Source organism: Pipistrellus kuhlii, unplaced genomic scaffold (genome assembly GCF_014108245.1).
Source record: "Pipistrellus kuhlii isolate mPipKuh1 unplaced genomic scaffold, mPipKuh1.p scaffold_m20_p_2, whole genome shotgun sequence".
Taxonomy (NCBI): domain Eukaryota; kingdom Metazoa; phylum Chordata; class Mammalia; order Chiroptera; family Vespertilionidae; genus Pipistrellus; species Pipistrellus kuhlii.
In genome coordinates, this window is record NW_023425515.1 from 36,075,931 (window position 1) to 36,094,845 (window position 18,915).

The following is an 18,915-nucleotide window of genomic DNA, read 5'->3' on the forward strand; positions in this document are numbered from 1 at the left end:
ATCCCATAGATAAAAAAAGAACTACAGTCTGAGATAACAAATATTAATACAAATATTAAAATATCTGTTGATTTCCCTCAATCCAATTTTTCATGTGGTAGCTCATCCTACCTTGTTTTTAACCCCCCAAAAAGAATTAGCATGTTGATTCGAAATACTAATTAGCTGAATGTTTTCTGTAACTCCCTGGAGTGACAGATAAACAACTTATGCCTACGACAACAAAAGTGTATTATCGGCATGTCTTTTATAGGTAAAAAGAAATCATTTCAATTGACCTTATTTAAAAAACATAAACTCATACCTCTTTATACCCATGTCCCTAATTGCAGATGAGGGAGGACCTATGAAAATAATTCCTTCTTGCTTACAGAGTTCGGCAAATTCCATGTTTTCTGAAAGAAAACCATACCCAGGATGGATAGCCTAGAAGCGAGAAATGAAAAGACAAATTTACTAGCACTCCACCGGCAGACGGGGTGCAGGCGGCATCGCCCTCCTGGGGGGAGGCCTCTCTGTGAGCCGGTGCCACCTACATGACGCTATCAAAGCTCGTTTCCACACAGACCGCTGACACATTCACACTCAAGTTCTGAAGCCTTACCTGCACCAGAAGCATCGGTATTTCTTTTTTTATTGTGGTAATATGTACATAAGATAAACTTCTATTTTAACCACGTTTAAGTGCACAATTCAGTGGCATTAAGCACATTGACAATGCTGGGCAACCATTACCACCAACCACCTCCAGAACGCTCTCATCACCCCGCACAGAAACTCTGAACCATTAGACACTAACCCCACATTCCCTGGTAACTTTCTGTCTTAACAAATTTTACTTTCTGCCCCTATGAATTTGTTTATTCTAGGAACCTGGTATAAGTGGAATTATACAAACTTACCCTTTTGTGTCTGGCTTATTTAACGGGGCAGAATGTTTCCCGGATTCATCTATGTAGTAGCATGTATCAGAACTTCATTCCTTTTTTTAAAGGCTGAATAACATTCCCCTGTATGTATATATTTGACATTTTGTTTACCAGTCACCTGTTGATGGATGTGGATAGTTTCCACCTTCTGGCTATTATGAATAATGCTGCTATACTATTACACATTGATGTACCCGCATCTCTCTGAGTCCCTGCTTTAAATTCTTATAGGTATCAATCTACAAGTGGAATGGATGGATCAGAAGAATCCATGTATTTTAATTTATAATAATACTGCTTTTAGGGTAGAATGTCAAGGAGTAGACGTAGAGTAAAGGTAATGGGGATTTCTTGACTCTGCCTTCATACAGAGCTGGCCTAGAACTGAAACTGTGGAACCCACAGGCTGAGAAGAGCACACTAGCACAATCACACCCCATCTATCTTCAGGTTACTATGTGCCCATGTCACCTTTCTAAAAAGAAAACTAAGAAGCAAATAAAAAGTCATACACTAAAGCCTGTATACACTGAGTAGCCAGATTATTATGATCTCTGAATGCATAATAATATGGCCACTCAGAGTGTGTGTGTGTGTGTGTGTGTGTTTATTTATTTATTTTAGAGGCCCAGTGCATGAATTCGTGCATGGGTGGGGGGTCTGGCCAGCCTGGCCAGGGGAAGGGGACATGGGCAGTTGGCTGGCCTGCCTACTGGCCAAACTCCTGGTCGAGGGGACAATTTGCATATTAGCCTTTTATTTTTATTATTTTTTAAAATATATTTTATTGATTTTGTACAGAGAGGAAGGAAGAGAGATAGAGAGCTAGAAACATCGATGAGAGAGAGTCATTGATCAGCTGCCTCGTACACACCCCCTACTGGGGATATGCCCACAACCAAGGTACATGCCCTTGATCGGAATCAGTCCCCAAGCCGACACTCTATCCATTGAGCCAAACTGGTTTCGGCGTATTAGCCTTTTATTATATAGGATATACACTGTGTGGCCAGATTATTATGCATTCAGAGATCATAATAATCTGGCCACTCAGCATATACTTTAGTGAAAGCGGACCACCTCAGACTTAGTTATTTGCAAGTTCCTCAGAGTTTTAACCAATTTCTGTATCTGGCTTTCTCGCTCACAAAAGAGGGCAGTGTGTTCGTTGACCAAAGAACAGTGTGTTTTCTTAAGGCAAACATGCCTCTAGGAAAGAGGGAAGACACAGGAAAGCAAACAGCTGCAGCTCAGATTATTTACTGAGGGATGAAGCAACTCATTCTCTCACTTCAGTGGCCCTCAGGACATCTGCTCTTCTAAAATAATAATTATAACAAATCCTATATAATAAAAGCTTAATATGCAAACCAACCGAACTGTGGAATGACTGGTGGAACGACTGGTCACTATGAAGCGCACTGACCACCAGGGGGCAGACGCTCAATACGAGAGCTGTGCCCTGGTGGTCAGTACGCTCCCACGGGAGGGGGGAGGAGGGCTGCTCAGCCAGAAGCCGGGCTCATGGCTGGCGAGCACAGTGGCAGCGATGGAAGCCTCTCCTGCCTCCGTGGCAGCGCGAAGGAGCAGCGAGCAGGCGGGTAGTAAGGAGCGAGAGGTCCCAGACTGCAAAAGAGAGCAGGCCGGGCTGAGGACCCCCTCTCCACCAGTGCGTGAATTTCATGGACTCACCCTCCAGTTAAATATAAAAAGAAAGCTGTGCCAACCCTATTTCAAAATAGTTACACTTAAAGGACATTTTAAAATTAAAGCAGTTAGCTTCCAATGTCTGGGAAACTCGTGTGAATAGAAAAAACCATATCTTACTGGTGGTAAACAACAAAATGCTAAATATTGAAAATGCGAAAAGTCACATTTTGATGTCAGTTTGGAATTTTGTTTCTTTCAAACCAATGCTCAATTTTAGACATTTTCTATGAAGTGGTCAAATGTTATTTATGCTAGGCAAACTGAAAAAGATTTACACGAAGTCCTCCCTGGTTTGCTAACAGTTGTGTTTTTTTTGTGTGGGGGGGGTTTTTTTTAGGTATAATTTACATATATAACATTTACCGATTTATAGTTTCATGAATTTAGTAAATTTATACAATTGTGCAACTATTACTGCAATCCAGTTTTAGGTCACATCTATCCCTCAAAAAAGTTCCTGTGTGCCCATGTGCATAACTAATTAATTCTTACTTCTAGAACCAAGCAACTTCCTGACCTGCTGCCTCTGTAGTTTCACTTTTTTAGAAATTTCCTAGAAATGTAATCATACAGTGCACATAGTCTTATGTGTCTAACGTTTTTAACTTAGCATAATTTTTTGGGGGAAACATTTTAAATATACTTTTTATTGATTTCAGAGAGGAAAAGAGAGGGTGAGAGAGATAGAAACATCAACGATGAGAGAACCATTGATTGGCTGCCTCCTGCACACCAGGAGGGGATCAAGCCTGCAACTTGGGCATGTGCCTTTGACTGGAATCGAACCCAGGACCCTTCAGTCCACAGACTGACTCTAGCCACTGAGTCAAACTGGCCAGGGCACTTAGCATAATTTTTTGAGGTTCACCCTTGTTATTGTCTGCGTCAGTAGTTTATTTCTTTTTATAGAATTAATTCCACTATATGCTACATTTAGTTCATGATTTCATTTGGATTTTTTTTCCAGTCTGGGACCATCTATACTAATAAAAGGGTAATATGATAATTAGACCGGGAGACCTTCCGGACATCCTTCTAGACAAAGCCATGGTGGGGAGGGGGGGTCGAGGCAGAGGTGGTTAGAGGCAAGCAGGCCAGGGGGGGAGGGCAGTTGGGGGTGATCAGGGTGGTGGTGGGGGAGGGCAATTGCAGCTGAGCAGGCCAGCAGGGGGGTCAGTTGGGGGTGAGCAGGCTGGCGGGTGGGGGGGCAGTGGGGGGAAAGCAGGCCGGCGGGGGGAGCAGTTAGGGGCAAGTAGGCCAGCAAGGGAGGGAAGGTAGAGATGAGAAGGCTGGTAGGCAGATGAGAAGTTAGGAGCCAGCAGTTCTGGATTGCAAGAGGGATGTCTGACTGCCGGTTTAGGACCCAAGGGGTCCCAGATTGGAGAGGGTGCAGGCTGGGCTGAGGACTCACACCCCACCCCCCATGCATGAATTTTGTGCACCGGGCCACTAGTTATAAATAATGCTGTTATGAACATTCATATAAGCCTATTTTTCATTTCTCTTGAGTAAATGCTCAGGAGGGCAACTGTTGGGTCAAAATATGGTAAATATATATTTAACCTTTTAAGTTTTCTAAAAAAGCTGTCCTATTTTGCATTTCTACCAGCAATATCTGATGGTTCCAAATTTCTCCAAATTCCTTCCAACACTTATTATCTGTCTTTTATATTTATAACATCCTAATGAGTATGAAATGGTATATAACTGAAGTATGGTAGCAATCATACTTGGGTAAAAACTGCTGTTTGAATTTTAACCCTGCTATTCTGGCTTCTGCACCTGCTTAAACACAGGGTAGTTACCTCAGCTTCCAGGTGGAGACCTGGAGGCTAAGGCAATTTTCCTGTGCCTGAGAACCAGGACCACAGGAGATTGATTCCCACTGACTCAGTAGCTTCAGGGGTAGAAACTGTAGATAACGTTTAGAGAGTAATCACTGAGCTCTGCTTCTGTATTATCAGCTATAAGATAGGGCCACATTCCAATGTCTAGCAGGATGTGACTGGGAACTACCCTGTGGGCTGTTCCCAGCCTTTAGAATTTAGAACAAAGGAAAATTCTTGTGATTTGGACTTTTAAAAGGACTGCCTATACCTGGAACAGTGCAATTGTGAGTGCAGACTCCACCTGCGTGTGGTGCTCTTACGGCCGTCCTGGCCAGTTCAATAAATCCTTGCCTGCTTTTTTTAAATCAATCATCAGCCTCTGGTGGTCTTATTCTGAATCCAGAGTTTGACCTCACAACAATAACTGTGGTTTTAACGTCAATTTCCCTAAAGACTAATGATACTGGCTAACTTTTATTGGGCTTATTGGCCATTTGTGTATCTTCTTTGGTGATGTGTCTATTTAAATCTTTTGCCCATTTTCTTCAATTGGATTATTTGAGTTGTAAATGTTCCTTAAAAAATTCTGTATACCACTCTTTATCAAATATATGTTATGCACATATTTTATTCCAGTCCATGGCTGATCTTTTAAGTTCTTAATGGTTTCTTTTGAAGAGCAAAGTGTTAAATTTTGGTGAAGTCTATTTTATCAATTTTTTCTTTTATGAATCTTGCTTATGATATTATATCAAAGAAATTATTGCCTAACCATCTCAAAGATTTTCTTTTATGTTTTCTTCCAGAAATTTTATAGTTGTAAGTCTTTCATTTAGATATATGCTACATTTCAAGTTATTGATTTTTATGAAAAATATAAAGTAAGAATGTAGGAACTAGACTTTAGGTTCATCTTTTTACATATAGATAGCTAATTGTTCCAGCACCATTTGTTGAAAAAAACCACCCTTTCCCTATTACATTACTTTACCTTTATTAAAAAATTAATTAACCATAAACGTGCAACTTTCTATTCTGTTACACTAACCTGTATATTTATCCTTCTGTTAACACACTGTTGGTTACTGTAGCTTTATAATGAGTTTTGAAATAGAGGGTCTAAATCCTACACCAAGCATGTCAAACTCGTGGCTGGCAGGCCGCATGCCTCATTTAAATGCCCTACACATTTATTAGTCTTTTCAAACTTGTTTTAACTATATAGTAGGCATTTAGCTATTTTGAGGACCAGGCTTGTCAATTTCTATAAAATAGTCGACCAGCAACAGCGGGAGGGGGCAGGACTGATGCGCGCCACCATTTATTGGGATTTTGATACAGAGTGAATTAAACCTATCAGTCAATTTAGAAAGAATTGCATCTTAACAATATTGAGTCTTCCAATGATTTATCTACTTATTTATTTAGGACTCATTTAATTTCACTCAGCAATGTTTTAGTTTTCAATACAGTGGTCTTGAACCACTTTTGCTAACTTTGTTATTATTTGATTTTGATAACCATTTATGACTGTAACGATTTCATTGATTTCATTTTCAAAGTGTTGCTAGCTTCCCTTCTTTTGAACAGATATTAAACTGATAGAACTCTGATGAGCTAGATAAATACCTTCCCTTCAAAAAAAAAAAAAAAAAAAAAAGCAGCTATCTTGTGAATATCGAATTCAATCACACATTCTGTGAATGACCTCAAAAAGTTTAATTTCTCTTAAGAATAGCTTACTATTGAATATATTTAAACCACAGTATTCTTGGGCATTTGAATGGATTAAAAAAGAAAATCTAGCAATACTATACTGCTGTTGGAATTAACCCTGCTATTCTGGCTTCTGCACCTGCTTAAATACTATACCACCAGTGGGCAATTTCCCTACCCATCAGGCATATATTTAGCTGCCAATTCACCCTGGTGGTTCACAAAATTGTAAGCCTGTTTGGATTGTTCATTCCATATTAATGCTTTAAACAGGAAAGATAAAAACTGGGAATTGCTAAAAATAGAAAATGTATTTTCTTATTAATAAGTAATTTTATGAAAACTGGGCAACACCTTTACTTTTGTATTGTATATTTCTTCATCACCCTTACCTGGGCAGCAGAGATCTTGGCCACTTGCATGATTTTCTCCATAGATAGGTAGCTCTGCTGAGAGGGAGCAGGACCAATGAAATGTGCTTCATCTGCCTGTTTAACAAATGGTATATGTTTAGAAAACCACAGACCTAGTACTCTATATAGGACTGCTTCAGGGACATAGAAAGAGAGAAAGAAATAGGAATAGAAATATAGAAATGCTGGTTCTCCAAGAATAATACAAAAGTACCAGCTCATATTTATGCTATAAAAATAAACCACTGAGGCCCAGACAGTGTGGTTCAGTGGTTGAGCATTGACTTATGAACCAGGAGGTCATGTTTCGATTCCTGGTCAGGTCACATGCCTGGGTTGTGAGCTCAATCCCCAGTCGGGGGCGTGCAAGAGGCAGCCGATCAGTGATTCTCTCTCATCGCTGATGTTTCTATTTCTCTCTCCCTTTCCCTTCCTTTCTCTGAAATCAATAAAAACATATTTTAAAAAAATAATAATCTAATTTGAAATCTTTTGCATTAGGAGAATGCCAAAACTTGATTTTTATGTATAATATATGTCACACACTAAAGTAAAATGAAAGTGGCTTAGGATAGGCAGCAACAGGCAATTACAATATGAGACAGAAATGGGCCTACTACGCAATGCTGAAAAAGGCCAAGTGAAACCCATCACTGGGGATCTGTCAGTGCTTGGGGATTTGCTGTGGACGTAATGAAGGACAACAGCTGAATTCATCCATGCTTGGGTTCTGTCTAAGCGATAATAGCTAGTTATTATATAATTGCTAACACGTACAAACCTTGTAGTTCTAATTTTCCAGTTAAGCCAAGTCTCTGAAACATGGAGTGACTTGTCTGAGACCCTTGGCCAGTAAGTAGTAGTTGCTAAAACTAGAATCTTGGTCCTTTTCCTTGCACACCAGGGATGTGGCTATGAGCCCTTCAAAGTGTGGCCTGTACATCAGCCACATTCTGTGAACTGCTTTAATCAACCCTTATTGACAGGACTTGTACATCACAGAGTACACTGTTTAGTTCCACTGGTGTCCTATCTGGAAAATGTCCCCAAAAGGAATTATCAGTGAGCAGCTGAACTTAACGACTGCAACACTGTTAATACTAGCAAATACAAACTATCAACATAAAGAACTAAAATACTGACACACTAGACAAATATGATCTCCAGTTTTTAGCAACATACCATGTCCACATGCATGGAGTTCCTGTCAGCCTCACTATACACAGCCACGGACTGTATACCCATTTTTTTAGCTGTTCGCATCACCCTGCAGGCGATTTCTCCTCTGTTGGCAATGAGGACCTTGGTAATGCTGCATCCTAAAACACCATAAAAATCATACAAAAGCATGTTACTGGGGAGCAAGGAATAAAAAGGCAAAGTAAATATTTATGATAGTAACAAGCTGATAAATATTTATTTGGTAAAATCAGCAAAGCAGAGCCTAAAATGACCATTTTAAATAATATTAGGCAGTGCATTTCTTGTCCTTGTAATTCAAGATATCCTTATTAACACAAACTCTTAAATTACTCAGATTTTTTCAACTTAAAATAAAATGAAAAGATGCTTTGTTGTGCCAAAGATCAAAATAGCTTTAAAAAAAATCAGAGTTAATAATAATCTTTTTGAATTTTAGTTTTTCAATTACAGTTGACATTCAACATTGTTTTATGCTAGAGGCAGTGAACTTCATGCACTGGGGGGAAGGGGGCAGGTCCCTCAGCCCAGCCTGTATCCTCTCACAGTCCAGGGCCCCTCGGGGAATGTCCGACTGCTGGCTTGTGGCTGGATGGCCTTCTGCTGCTGCACGGCCTGCTGCTTGAGCTTCAGCAGCTGCTGCATGTACACAGCCTGGGCCACCATAGTCTGTCCTGCGAGCACCATCGCATGGGTGAGTCAAGTGCAGAGGCAGGCTCACCCTGAGCTCCCTGCACTTTCCTGAGTCACTGAGTTGTTCAGACTAATTGCCTTCAACAGCGAATGGCACTGGGATTGGCCTAAGCCCGCAATCAGACATCTTTCTCACCATCCGGGACCCCTCCGGGGATGTAGCAGTGCGTCAAGCGGCAAGTGACCAGGGAGGAGCCCAAATTAGGCCAGGCACTGCTTGCAATCATCACAGCCCACTGCACCTGCTGCCACTGCTCGGTACTGCTGCCTCGGAGTCGGGAGAGACTCCCGAAACCATGGCAGCTGTGCTTGCCAGCTGTGAGCCCAGTTTCTGGCTGAGCGGTACTCCTCCTGTGGGAGCTCACTGACCAACAAGGGGCAGCTCCTGCATTGAGTGTCTGCCCCCTGGTGGTCAGTGCGCATCAGAGTGACCGGTCATTCTGGTCATTCCGCCGAAATGGTTGCATAGGCTTTTATTATATAGATTAGTTTCAGGTGTACAGCGTAATGGTTAGATAATCATATAATTTACAAAGTGATCCACTGATAATTCAAATACACCTGGCACCATACATAGTTAATTCCAATATTATTGACTATATTCCCTATGCTGCACTTTACATCCCCATGACTATTTCTACCAATTTATTCATACCTCTCAATCTCTTTACCTTTTTCACTAAGCCCTCCAACCCATCCCACCCCCTGCCATCTGGCAACCATAAGTTTGTTCAATGCATCTATTGAGTCTGTTTTTATTTTATTTTTTTCTTTAGATTCTTCATATAAGTGACATTTGTCTTTCTCTGTTGGACTTATTTCACGTAGCATAATACACTCTAGATCCATCCATGTTGTTGTAAATGGTAATATTTCATTCTTTTTTATGGCCCAGTAATACTCCATTGTATATATCTACCAACTTCTTCTTCACCCACTTGTCTACTCATGGACAGTTGGGTTGCTTCCATATGTTGGCTATTGTAAATAATGCTGCAATGAACATAGAGGTGCACATATCTGAGCACAGGGATGTATGATTCTCTTGTAATATAAATGAATATTGCATCAATTCACTGTCATCAGTGCTATCATGACATGATATTATACTAATACATGAAATCCACTTCCATCAATACACACACGTCTTTTGATTGGAGAACTTTTAATTCATTTACATTTAAAGCGATTATTTATAGGTATGTAGTTGTTCTTTGACAGTTCATAATAGTTCTTTTCTCAAAAAAATAGGTTATATATAACTTAAAAAACAATGTTTTTAAATAGGGATCTATAGAGCCCAAGAGTTGTCACAGGTCACAGGGGGTGATGGGATGAAGTACACATTTGTATTTAGTGAGGAGGGGGAGAGAGCTACACACCAATCACCCACAAGTTATATTTAAATGTTTTATAATTGGGAATTTAATGTAAACTTTTATTTGAGTAAAAAAGTCCTACTACTTAAAATACATGTTATAAAGCACTGATTTAGATCATCACAGTTATGTTTTTCCAATTCAATACACTATGAGAGTAGAAATAACATAAATATAAAATATATTTTCCTACATATTTTAGATACAACAGCAAGATATATGACACAAAGGAGATAAAAACAATGACATTAACTTATTAAAAAATTATCACAAAAACCCAAAACTTCAAAAGTATATGAGAACTACTTCTATTATGCACCAATTAAAGGATTAAACATTTCCATTTCTTACTTCACCATCTGAAGCAAAGCCAAACAGTACAACAAAAACTGTTAATACCTGTGGTTGTTGCATACTTCATGGTTCTTTGCTTCCAAGCCCATCTCCTATAAAATGAATTCAAATGGAGTTATAATTAAGTAATATACAAGATCAGTCAATATTCTTTCAAATAATCTAAATTTTTTAAAACCTGAAACTAAGTACAGATATGACCTTAGTAAGCCTACAAAGTGATTTACTAAACATTCTTTGTGGAAAGGAAACTAATCTAGAAATCAGGAGTTATAGTTCTGGCTGTTCTCCCTGGCAGTTTGTGTCCTTGAATGAGTCATTTAATCTACTTGCTCCTGAGACTGGCATTTGACCCAACTATATGCTGTGTACAAGAGACCTACTGAGCCAGAAGAACCTTGAAGGGTGGAGGGGAACTTTTCCTCCTCACTGTAGGGCCTTCTATAGGCCATCATTGTCCCATGACGCACACTCAATCCGATGTTGCCGTCTATGAAGGACTGATAGAAGACCCACAGCTTCAACATTAGACTTCCACAAGAAGACGCCCTCAAGATGCTACTGCTTTCCCATATCTTTCCAATTCAGCTGACCTCACTTTCTTTCTTTTTTTGTGTGTTAATCCTCACCCGAGGATATTTTTTCCATTGATTTTCAGAGTGAGTGGAAGGAAGGGAGGGATGAGGAGGGAGAGAATGAAATATTGATGTGAGAGAGACATATCAATTGGGTGTCTTCTACATGCACCCTTCCCACCCCGGGGACAAGGCTCAGGGATCAAACATGCCGCCAGATATGTCCCCTTGGCCAAGAATCAAATCCTTTGGTGCAAAGGCCAGTGCTTTAACCACTGAGCCATGCTGGTCAGGACTGACCTAACTTTTTTTTTTTTTTTTTTTTTTTTTAATATATCTTTATTGATTTCAGAGAGGAAGGGAGAGGGATAGAGAGTTAGAAACATCAATGAGAGAGAAACATCAATCAGCTGCCTCCTGGGGATGTGCCTGCAACAAAGGTATTATACATGGCCTTGACAGGAATCGAACCTGGGAACCTTCAGTGTGCAGGCTGATGCTCTATCCACTGAGCTAAACTGGCCAGGGCTCACTTTAAAAAAATTTTTTTATTGATTTAAGAGAGGAAGGGAGAGGGAGAGAAAGATAGAAACATCAATGATGAGAGAGAATCATTGATCAGCTACCTCCTGCATGCCCCCTATTGGGCATCAAGCCTGCAACCCAGGGCATGCCCTTACATGGAATCAAACGTGGGACCCTTCAGTACGCAGGCCAATGCTCTATCCACTGAGCCAAACCAGCTAGGGTTGACCTCACTTCTTTTTACCTTCAAGGAGAGGGAATCAACTTTTCTGATCTTTATAAGGTATTTTCTAGTTCATAGCATCTTCCCATCACACTCTCCAGATAGGTTTCTGATAAGATTCAAGGCCTATCCTGGATATAAGTGTTTTTCTCCCATAGATATTTCTATCTACCTCTCTCCTTTCTTCTTTCTCTAAAAATCAATAAAATCATATTTTAAAAAACCATTTGAGAAATGGCTGCTTTTTGCTAAACCCAGTTTAGGACTTAAGTTTCAAGGCTATTGCTAACCTAAAGTTTTCTTATGCCATTTTCTAGTGAACACAGACACACACACACACACACACACACATATACACCACTCAACTATAATCCTCTATCCCAACAATGTTTTGATTGATCTATTCCATTTTTTCAGCATGACTTAAGCTACAACTTAAAACAATGGCTTAAAAGCCAAAATTAATAAGTTGCTTCTGAAACAGGTACAATAAAATACTCCCCCAAATTGCTCAATTGAGTCAAGCCCTAGCGGAATAAATTGCTCCATGGAGGTAAACCCTGTCAGAACTAGGCAGTTATAGATAGGTATCTATAAAACAGGAACTATAGGAACGGCACTGGTTTCTTTTAAGTATAATATGTACCAGATTCCATTTAAGCCTCTTTCCATGTATTAATTCTTTTAACCTGCACAATCCAAAGTAGTAGTATTATTTTCTGACCTAGGACTAGTATCATCACCTCCTCCTAGGTCAGAAAATTGAAGCAAAGGGGTATTAAGTAACTTGCCCAAGGTTGCTCACACACCCAGTGAGTAGCAAAGCTGAGACCCCTGACGTCTGAGTGTGTCCCCTGCAGCACTAAGCTATATCGTCTTTCCAGAATGATGGAGAATGATGATGATGGGACAAAGGAAGAAAAAGAAGCCTGCTACTTGGAACAAAAGGGTATGTTTACTGCAAAAGTTATTGTCACGGAAGCTTAAGCTCAGAATATGAAAATGATCTGGCATGAGGCTAGCTACGAGTCATCTGGCAGCTTTGTTTAAATTTGCAAACGGAGCTTCTGATAAAACAATTTCTCTGCCCCCACCCCCACCCCCGAGTGAATTGGTTTCTGTTAACTTTTTTCTTTCCAAAAATGAGCAAGAACTCCCGCAGTCTTTGTCTGACCTGGACACCTTCTGAGGGTAAGCTGAACCAAAGAGGACTTTGAGGGCGTCCTGGCTACACCACGTACACCACTTGTGTCACCTTAGACAAGTCGTTGACGCCTTGGTGTCACTGGCACTGGGATTCCAAAGCTCCCTCCCCATCCCTCCCTCTCCCCCCTCGTCACCGAACGCAGTGAAAGCGCGGGGTAGGTGGTTCGGAGCTGTCCACGCGTGATTCTAGCCCTTACGGCGAGGGGAGCAGGCGATGGCAGGCCCAGCTCCACCCCTCCCCTACGCCTCACCAAGAAATAAAAATAAAAATAGGGCAAACCCAGCGCTGCAGGGCGGATGAGGGGGAAGGAGAGGAAAGGGAAAGACTGGGCATGGAGATGTCTCCCCCTCCACGCGCGGACCTAAAGCAAACCCCCTCCCCAAAAAGGGGCTGTTACCTCAGCGGCGGCAGCAAGCTCGGGAAACGCTGCCATTGGTTCCTCTCCGCCGCCACCAGCCGCACCGACACCACGGAGGTCGCCGCCATGTCCCGCAGCCCCGCGGCTCTGCCCCCACTGTGGGCGCACACCGGCTGCGTCCCGCACTCTGCAAAAGCTCCGCTCCGCCTCGAGCCTCTTGTCCTCCGCCGGCCACCGTCCAGGTCAGAGCTGTGCGGTGGGCGGAGCCTAGTGTGGTGGGCGTCTCCCCCGGGACCAATCAAGACACAGAACAAGCGCTTCGGGGTGGCGATTGGCTAATCGGGCCGCGTGTGGTCCCTGCCTCCCCCGCCGCCCCGCCCCCGCGGAGTCTGGCTCGCCGCCGCCTCCCCAGGACCTGGGGTTTGGAGTGTTTCTTCCCACGCCTTCGGGCTCTCGGCTCTCCCCTCGGCCTCACGGAGAAGGTCCCTCCTCTCGATCTTTATCCTTAAAGCCTGGGAAGTAGTGGAGGAGGCGTCTTGGGGCAAAACCCAAATGGGGCGGAGAGCAGGTTACAAAACTCTTGCTCTCCAAAAATGAAGAAAAAATCTAAAATAAAATAACTGAAATAAAAAATGTAGAACCTCCCGAGCTTTTTGAAAGCATGTTTTAATTGAACCATTGGGAAAGAGAAGTTAAAACCGGAATTGCAGAATATCTAGAAAAATAAAAATACTGAAACCACTACCTGTAGATGCTTATTCATAGTGAACGTAAATGAAACATCCAATGCAAGGATTGGAAAAATGCAAAAGCAAACACACGGAAAGCAGAATAGAGACATTAGTAAAGATAGAAGAAGAAAATAATGAATTAAGAAAACTAATACTAAAGGAGTAATAAGCCCAGGGATTTGAGGAAGAAAAAAAAAACCACACCTGATAAAATAGATGGTTAATATAATCAAAAGAAGGGGTGTGTGAACACTTGCCACAATTAAAAACATAAAGGGGAGGGGACCTCAGATCTAGAAAACAAACATAGGTTTGTAAGAGACTCAATTTAAGCAAATAAACTTGAAGACCTGGATGAAATGGATGACGTTTCAAGAAAATACAATTTACCTGAACAGATCCTAGAAGAGATAAGAAAAACTAATCAAGACATCCCCACAGAACTAGAGATGATGATGATGATGATGATGATTGAACCAGCTTTCCTAAAGCAGGTGGCCCACCTGGTCTCACCAGGAAATCCTACCCAGGTGGTAAAGAGTGGTTGTCTCCAGTTGCTGATAGCCTGTTCCAGAGCGCAGGGGAAACGGAGGAAAAACAGAGTCTTCCTCATTCTTTTTATGAAGTAAGCATAACATTGGCATCAACAGCTAGCAAAAATAGGGTGCTCACACATACTCACACACACACACACACACACATCCCTATAGTTCAATCTGACTTACAATTATCCATGGGAAGACCTAACGTACAGCACGGTGACCACCGTTTCAACACCGTGTTTGCACTTGAATTTGCTGAGAGTGGACCCTAAGTGTTCTCACCGCGCGCACTTAGGCGGTGTGATGGTGTGCTAACCCGATTGCGGTCATCATTCCACATACCAAACCATGCATACACACCACACTTCAAATACATACAATTGTATGTTTATAACTCAGTAACGGCGTAAAGCTGGCTGGTTGAGGGAGGGCCTGAACAGGATAAAGAAAAAACAAGAGGCGAGGGCGTGACAGTGAGGGGGCTCCTTGCGGGCGCTGATGGTTGAGCCCCCACCGTCCCCGCTTCCTTCCGCGGTCACGGGGCTCTGCGCTGCAGCCCGCCCGCCCGCCCGCAGGCACGGCTCCTGCTGGCGACCTTGGGCATGAGCGGCTGCTGAGGTTGAGAGGCGGGTCCAGTTAAGAGCTGCGAGTCTCACCCGGTGGCAGGGAGGGCGTCCTTGGCTGCAGCCAACAAGGGCAACAAGCCCAGAATCAGGGCGTATCCGCTTTTCAGCAGGTTATGATTGTTACAATAGTTTCCTTAACTCAAAAGAATGGCACCACAACTGTAAACCTACTTTTGCCCAACCTGGTGTGTGTGTGTGTGTGTGTGTGTGTCTTAGAAAAATAATTACGTTTTGGAGCAATTTGTTATACAGCAAAAGATAAGAACTGATACACATAATGCGCAACCTCCATTACTCAACATAGTCTTTACATTTCATTCATGTTGTATGTATTTTTTTTTTTACATGAAAACAGCATTATTTGTTTGTTCAATGACCTAAGGATGGACTTTGGATTGTTTCCAGTTTGGGATGATTACAAATGAAGCTGCTCTAGGTGTTTTTCCTCCCCTCCTTCTGTGAACGTATGTACTCATTTTTCATGCATATACACCTACCTGTCAAATTAATAGCTCGGCAAACTATGTCTAGTGGTCCTGCCACTGTTTTCTGTAAACGATGGCCAGAGGAGTACAGCCATGCCCATTTGTTTATGTATTGTCTATGGTTGCTTTCACGTCACTGGCAGAGGTGTGTGGCTGCCTAGAAATTGGCCCACAAAACCTGCAATGACTTATTACCTTGCTCTTACAGACAGTTTGCCAACCCCTGGATTGTTACATGTTTACGTTTATAAGAAGCTGCCCAAAAGTTTTCCTAAAATGGTTGCTTCATTTTATTCTTCTACCAGCAATGAATGGTAATTCCTTATCAACACCTGGTGTTGCCAATCTTTTTAATTTTAGCCATTTTGGAGGTTGTGAAGTGTTATCCCATTGTAGTTTTAATTTGCAATGGCTAGACTGGCCTTGGGAAGTGGGGTTCCCTGCTGTTGAGTCCATATAGAGCTTCTGCCCCTGCCACCATGCCCACCCCATTCACATGCCCATTTTGCAAATCCTGGGGTGGTCTGTGACAAAGGCTACCTAACTTCTCTGGCAGAGTCATCTTGTCCACTTCTTGTTCAGTGACCCTTTCATGGTGGGTGCTTTCTGGTAGACATTAACATGTGATGCAAAACTGTTCACACTTTACGCCTACTCTGATGTGTCCACCCACATGCCTCTATCCCCAAGCTCCTTGTCTCTGGTCGTCCGGTCCCGTTCTTTCCAAGCCCCTAACCAGATGACCAGCCCATGGCACTGCCCAGGACACCGGGTCTTTTCTCAGCCTGGGCCTCCTTCCCTTCCACACAGATTGGGATGACCAGTGCCCTGCTTGCTGCTGAGCCCACTGGGAAGATTCCTCTCCCTCCTGTCTTTGGGGTTCACTTCTGAATGTGGCTGTAGTGCAGCCACTGTCCAGTTTTGCTTTGCACCCACATACCAAGCCAACTGATCTGTAAACCAATTTGGGCTTTCTTCCTTTTTCCGAAGGTGACATGCATCCCCTCCACCTAGAGGGGTGCTGGTGCTGCTCTGGTGGGTGGCCCCGGGTCCTGGGCTTCCTCCCCACAAAGCCTATTCATGCCCTGTAGACCTGCTTGAGCTAGAACCTGGACGTACCATTTCCAGTTTTTAATTGACTACAGCTGAGACCTGACCGATTTTATTACTGAATAGATTTGACATAATCCAACCCAAGTTGGGAAATTCTAGATATATAGTCACAAGGTCAAGTGTTCCAGGACCCAGTGGCATGCCAACAGCTGTTTCTCTGCCGCAAATGGCATGGGCTAGGTCTTGCTCCAGAATGCTCAGGGTCTGTGTTATGGTTCTCCCACTGGTTTGTGTCAAAAATTCCATACTGTACCTTTCCCTGCCACTGCCACCTCTAGCACCAGAAGGTCTGCCTGGCTGATGGCTTACGCAGCAGGGCTGATTGCAGTTTCTGAGGGCAGGCCTGGAGTTGCTTTGCCACGCTTTCCTGCTCTGGCCCCACTCAGAGCAGATAGCTTTCTATGTCACCTCATAAATGGGCCAGAAGGACTCTCCCAGCTGTGGAATGCTGTCTCCAGAACCTGGAGGGGCTGACCTGGCTTTGTGCTGCCTTCTCTGTGGAAAGGATGCAAGGTGCATAACATGTGTCTTTTATTTTGAAGTAGATGTTCTGGCCTGCCCCTGAACCCCTGGCTCACTGAAAACTTCACTGAAGTAGTCAATGCCTGAATCCTTATAGGATTTGTGTCTAACCTCCTGGAACATGTGTCTTACCGAGGCCTCCAGCATACTGACCGCTTGTGCTTATCTTATCTAATGAGCATGATGTGGTCCATGTCGTGGTTCGGTGTGATGTCCCAGGGGATGTGTATATGGAGCCAGATCTCTTTGGATTATATCATGACAGAAGACAGGAGCGTTAATAAATCCCTGAGGAAAAGCTATCAGTGTGTGTTGTAGAGCGATGGGACAATGACCAGCCTCATGGAAAGCCACGTCAGCCTGAACAGTGGCTGGTCAAGGGACTGTCAGGACCAGGGATTAAGGGGTTGCTGTCCTAGGCAGGTGCTACACGTGGGGCAGAGTTGGAAGCAGGCTAGAGAGCAACCTGCTCTTATTACCCTTTGTATAGATTCTTATTAAGCAATTTTTCCTAGCATGCATTCTAGAATTTATTTACCTGAGTTTCCCAGAAATGTAAGCCAGTCATTCCACTGTACAAACCTTGACAATTGTCTCGGGATAGTCAGTATCCAAGACGACCCTCCTCAATTTCCGCCTCTCCTGGCATTCACACCCTGTGTAGTCCCCTCCCACACTGTACCAGGGGTGGTCCTTGTGACCAACAGAGTAGAACAGAAGTTGGTGTGTCACTCCTGTGATTAGGTTGTCGGTCTCCTTTTTAGATCATTTGCTCTGGGAAAAAGCCAGCTGTCATAGTGTGAGCCTCCCTATGGATATGCCACATGGTGTAAACTTGGAAGCAAATCCTTCGGCACCAGTTGAACCTTCAGATGACTGCAGCTCTGGCCAACAATTCAACTGCCACCCAGTGAGAGATCGTAAGCCAGAACCTCCCAGTTAAGCTGCTTCCAGATTTCTGACCCTCAGAAACTCTGTGAGATAATAAAAAGTTTGTTGTTTAAAACCTCTAACTTTTGGAGTAATTTGTCACACAGCTATAGATAACTAATACAGGACACCTTATTTATCTAACCACCTACCAGAGTGTCTGGCATTTAGTAAGTCCTTAATCAATGTTGGCTGATCAATGAATGAAAGAATGAATTATGAGAGCATTTAAGTAAATCAGTAATCCAATCAGATAGTCTGGACTGAATTGAGAGATTTAATTTGTAACTTTAACGTGGTTTATTTTCTCAGAAATTAAGTTCATCTCAAATAATGTGGCAATGAAGAATAGAACAAAATAAATTACTTGAAGCAAGATGTCTTAATCTTTTGATTCAAGTTACAACCTTCATATTCAAGGCCAACCACTAAGATTGTAAACAAAAATATTTATACATGAAAAACTGAATTATAAGAAATAAGTGAATCTCCAAAATATGTTTTTATTACAAAAACGTATAATACAATTCAACATTCTATTAAGACTAAAATCAGGACCTTGCCAATACTCTCGACTTATAAGAGAACAAGTCTTGGGTGACGAGATATTCTTTAACTAAAGAATCTTAGAGGCATGTGGTCTTTATATTAATGTCCTGACTTAGTTCCTTTCTTTAGCAATAAAAACAAGCACAAAAATTATTTTTGTGTGTGTGTGGGGGGGGGGGCGGGAGGGGGGAGGCAGGCTGCTTTACAGAATAAAGTGGACTAAAATAGAAAATGTGGCTATGAAAGTGCAGAGGTAGCAAGTTACCACTAGAGGGGGATCTACATTCAAGAAAGAAAAGTTGGTTA

General features: G+C 42.4%; 1 protein-coding gene across 1 annotated transcript in view; it reads right to left on the reverse strand.

The window, feature by feature from the left end:
- Positions 1–13,353, reverse strand: part of MCCC1 (methylcrotonyl-CoA carboxylase subunit 1) — a 50,772-nt gene extending 37,419 nt beyond the window's left edge. The window contains exons 1-5 of the mRNA XM_036446142.2: positions 13,151–13,353; positions 10,269–10,315; positions 7,780–7,916; positions 6,577–6,672; positions 305–426 (exon numbers count right to left, since the gene is read on the reverse strand). Coding sequence (XP_036302035.1) covers positions 305–426; positions 6,577–6,672; positions 7,780–7,916; positions 10,269–10,315; positions 13,151–13,239 — 491 coding nt within the window. The 5' untranslated portion in view covers positions 13,240–13,353. The remainder of the gene's footprint in view (positions 1–304; positions 427–6,576; positions 6,673–7,779; positions 7,917–10,268; positions 10,316–13,150) is intronic.
- Between the last annotated feature and the right edge of the window lie 5,562 nt (positions 13,354–18,915).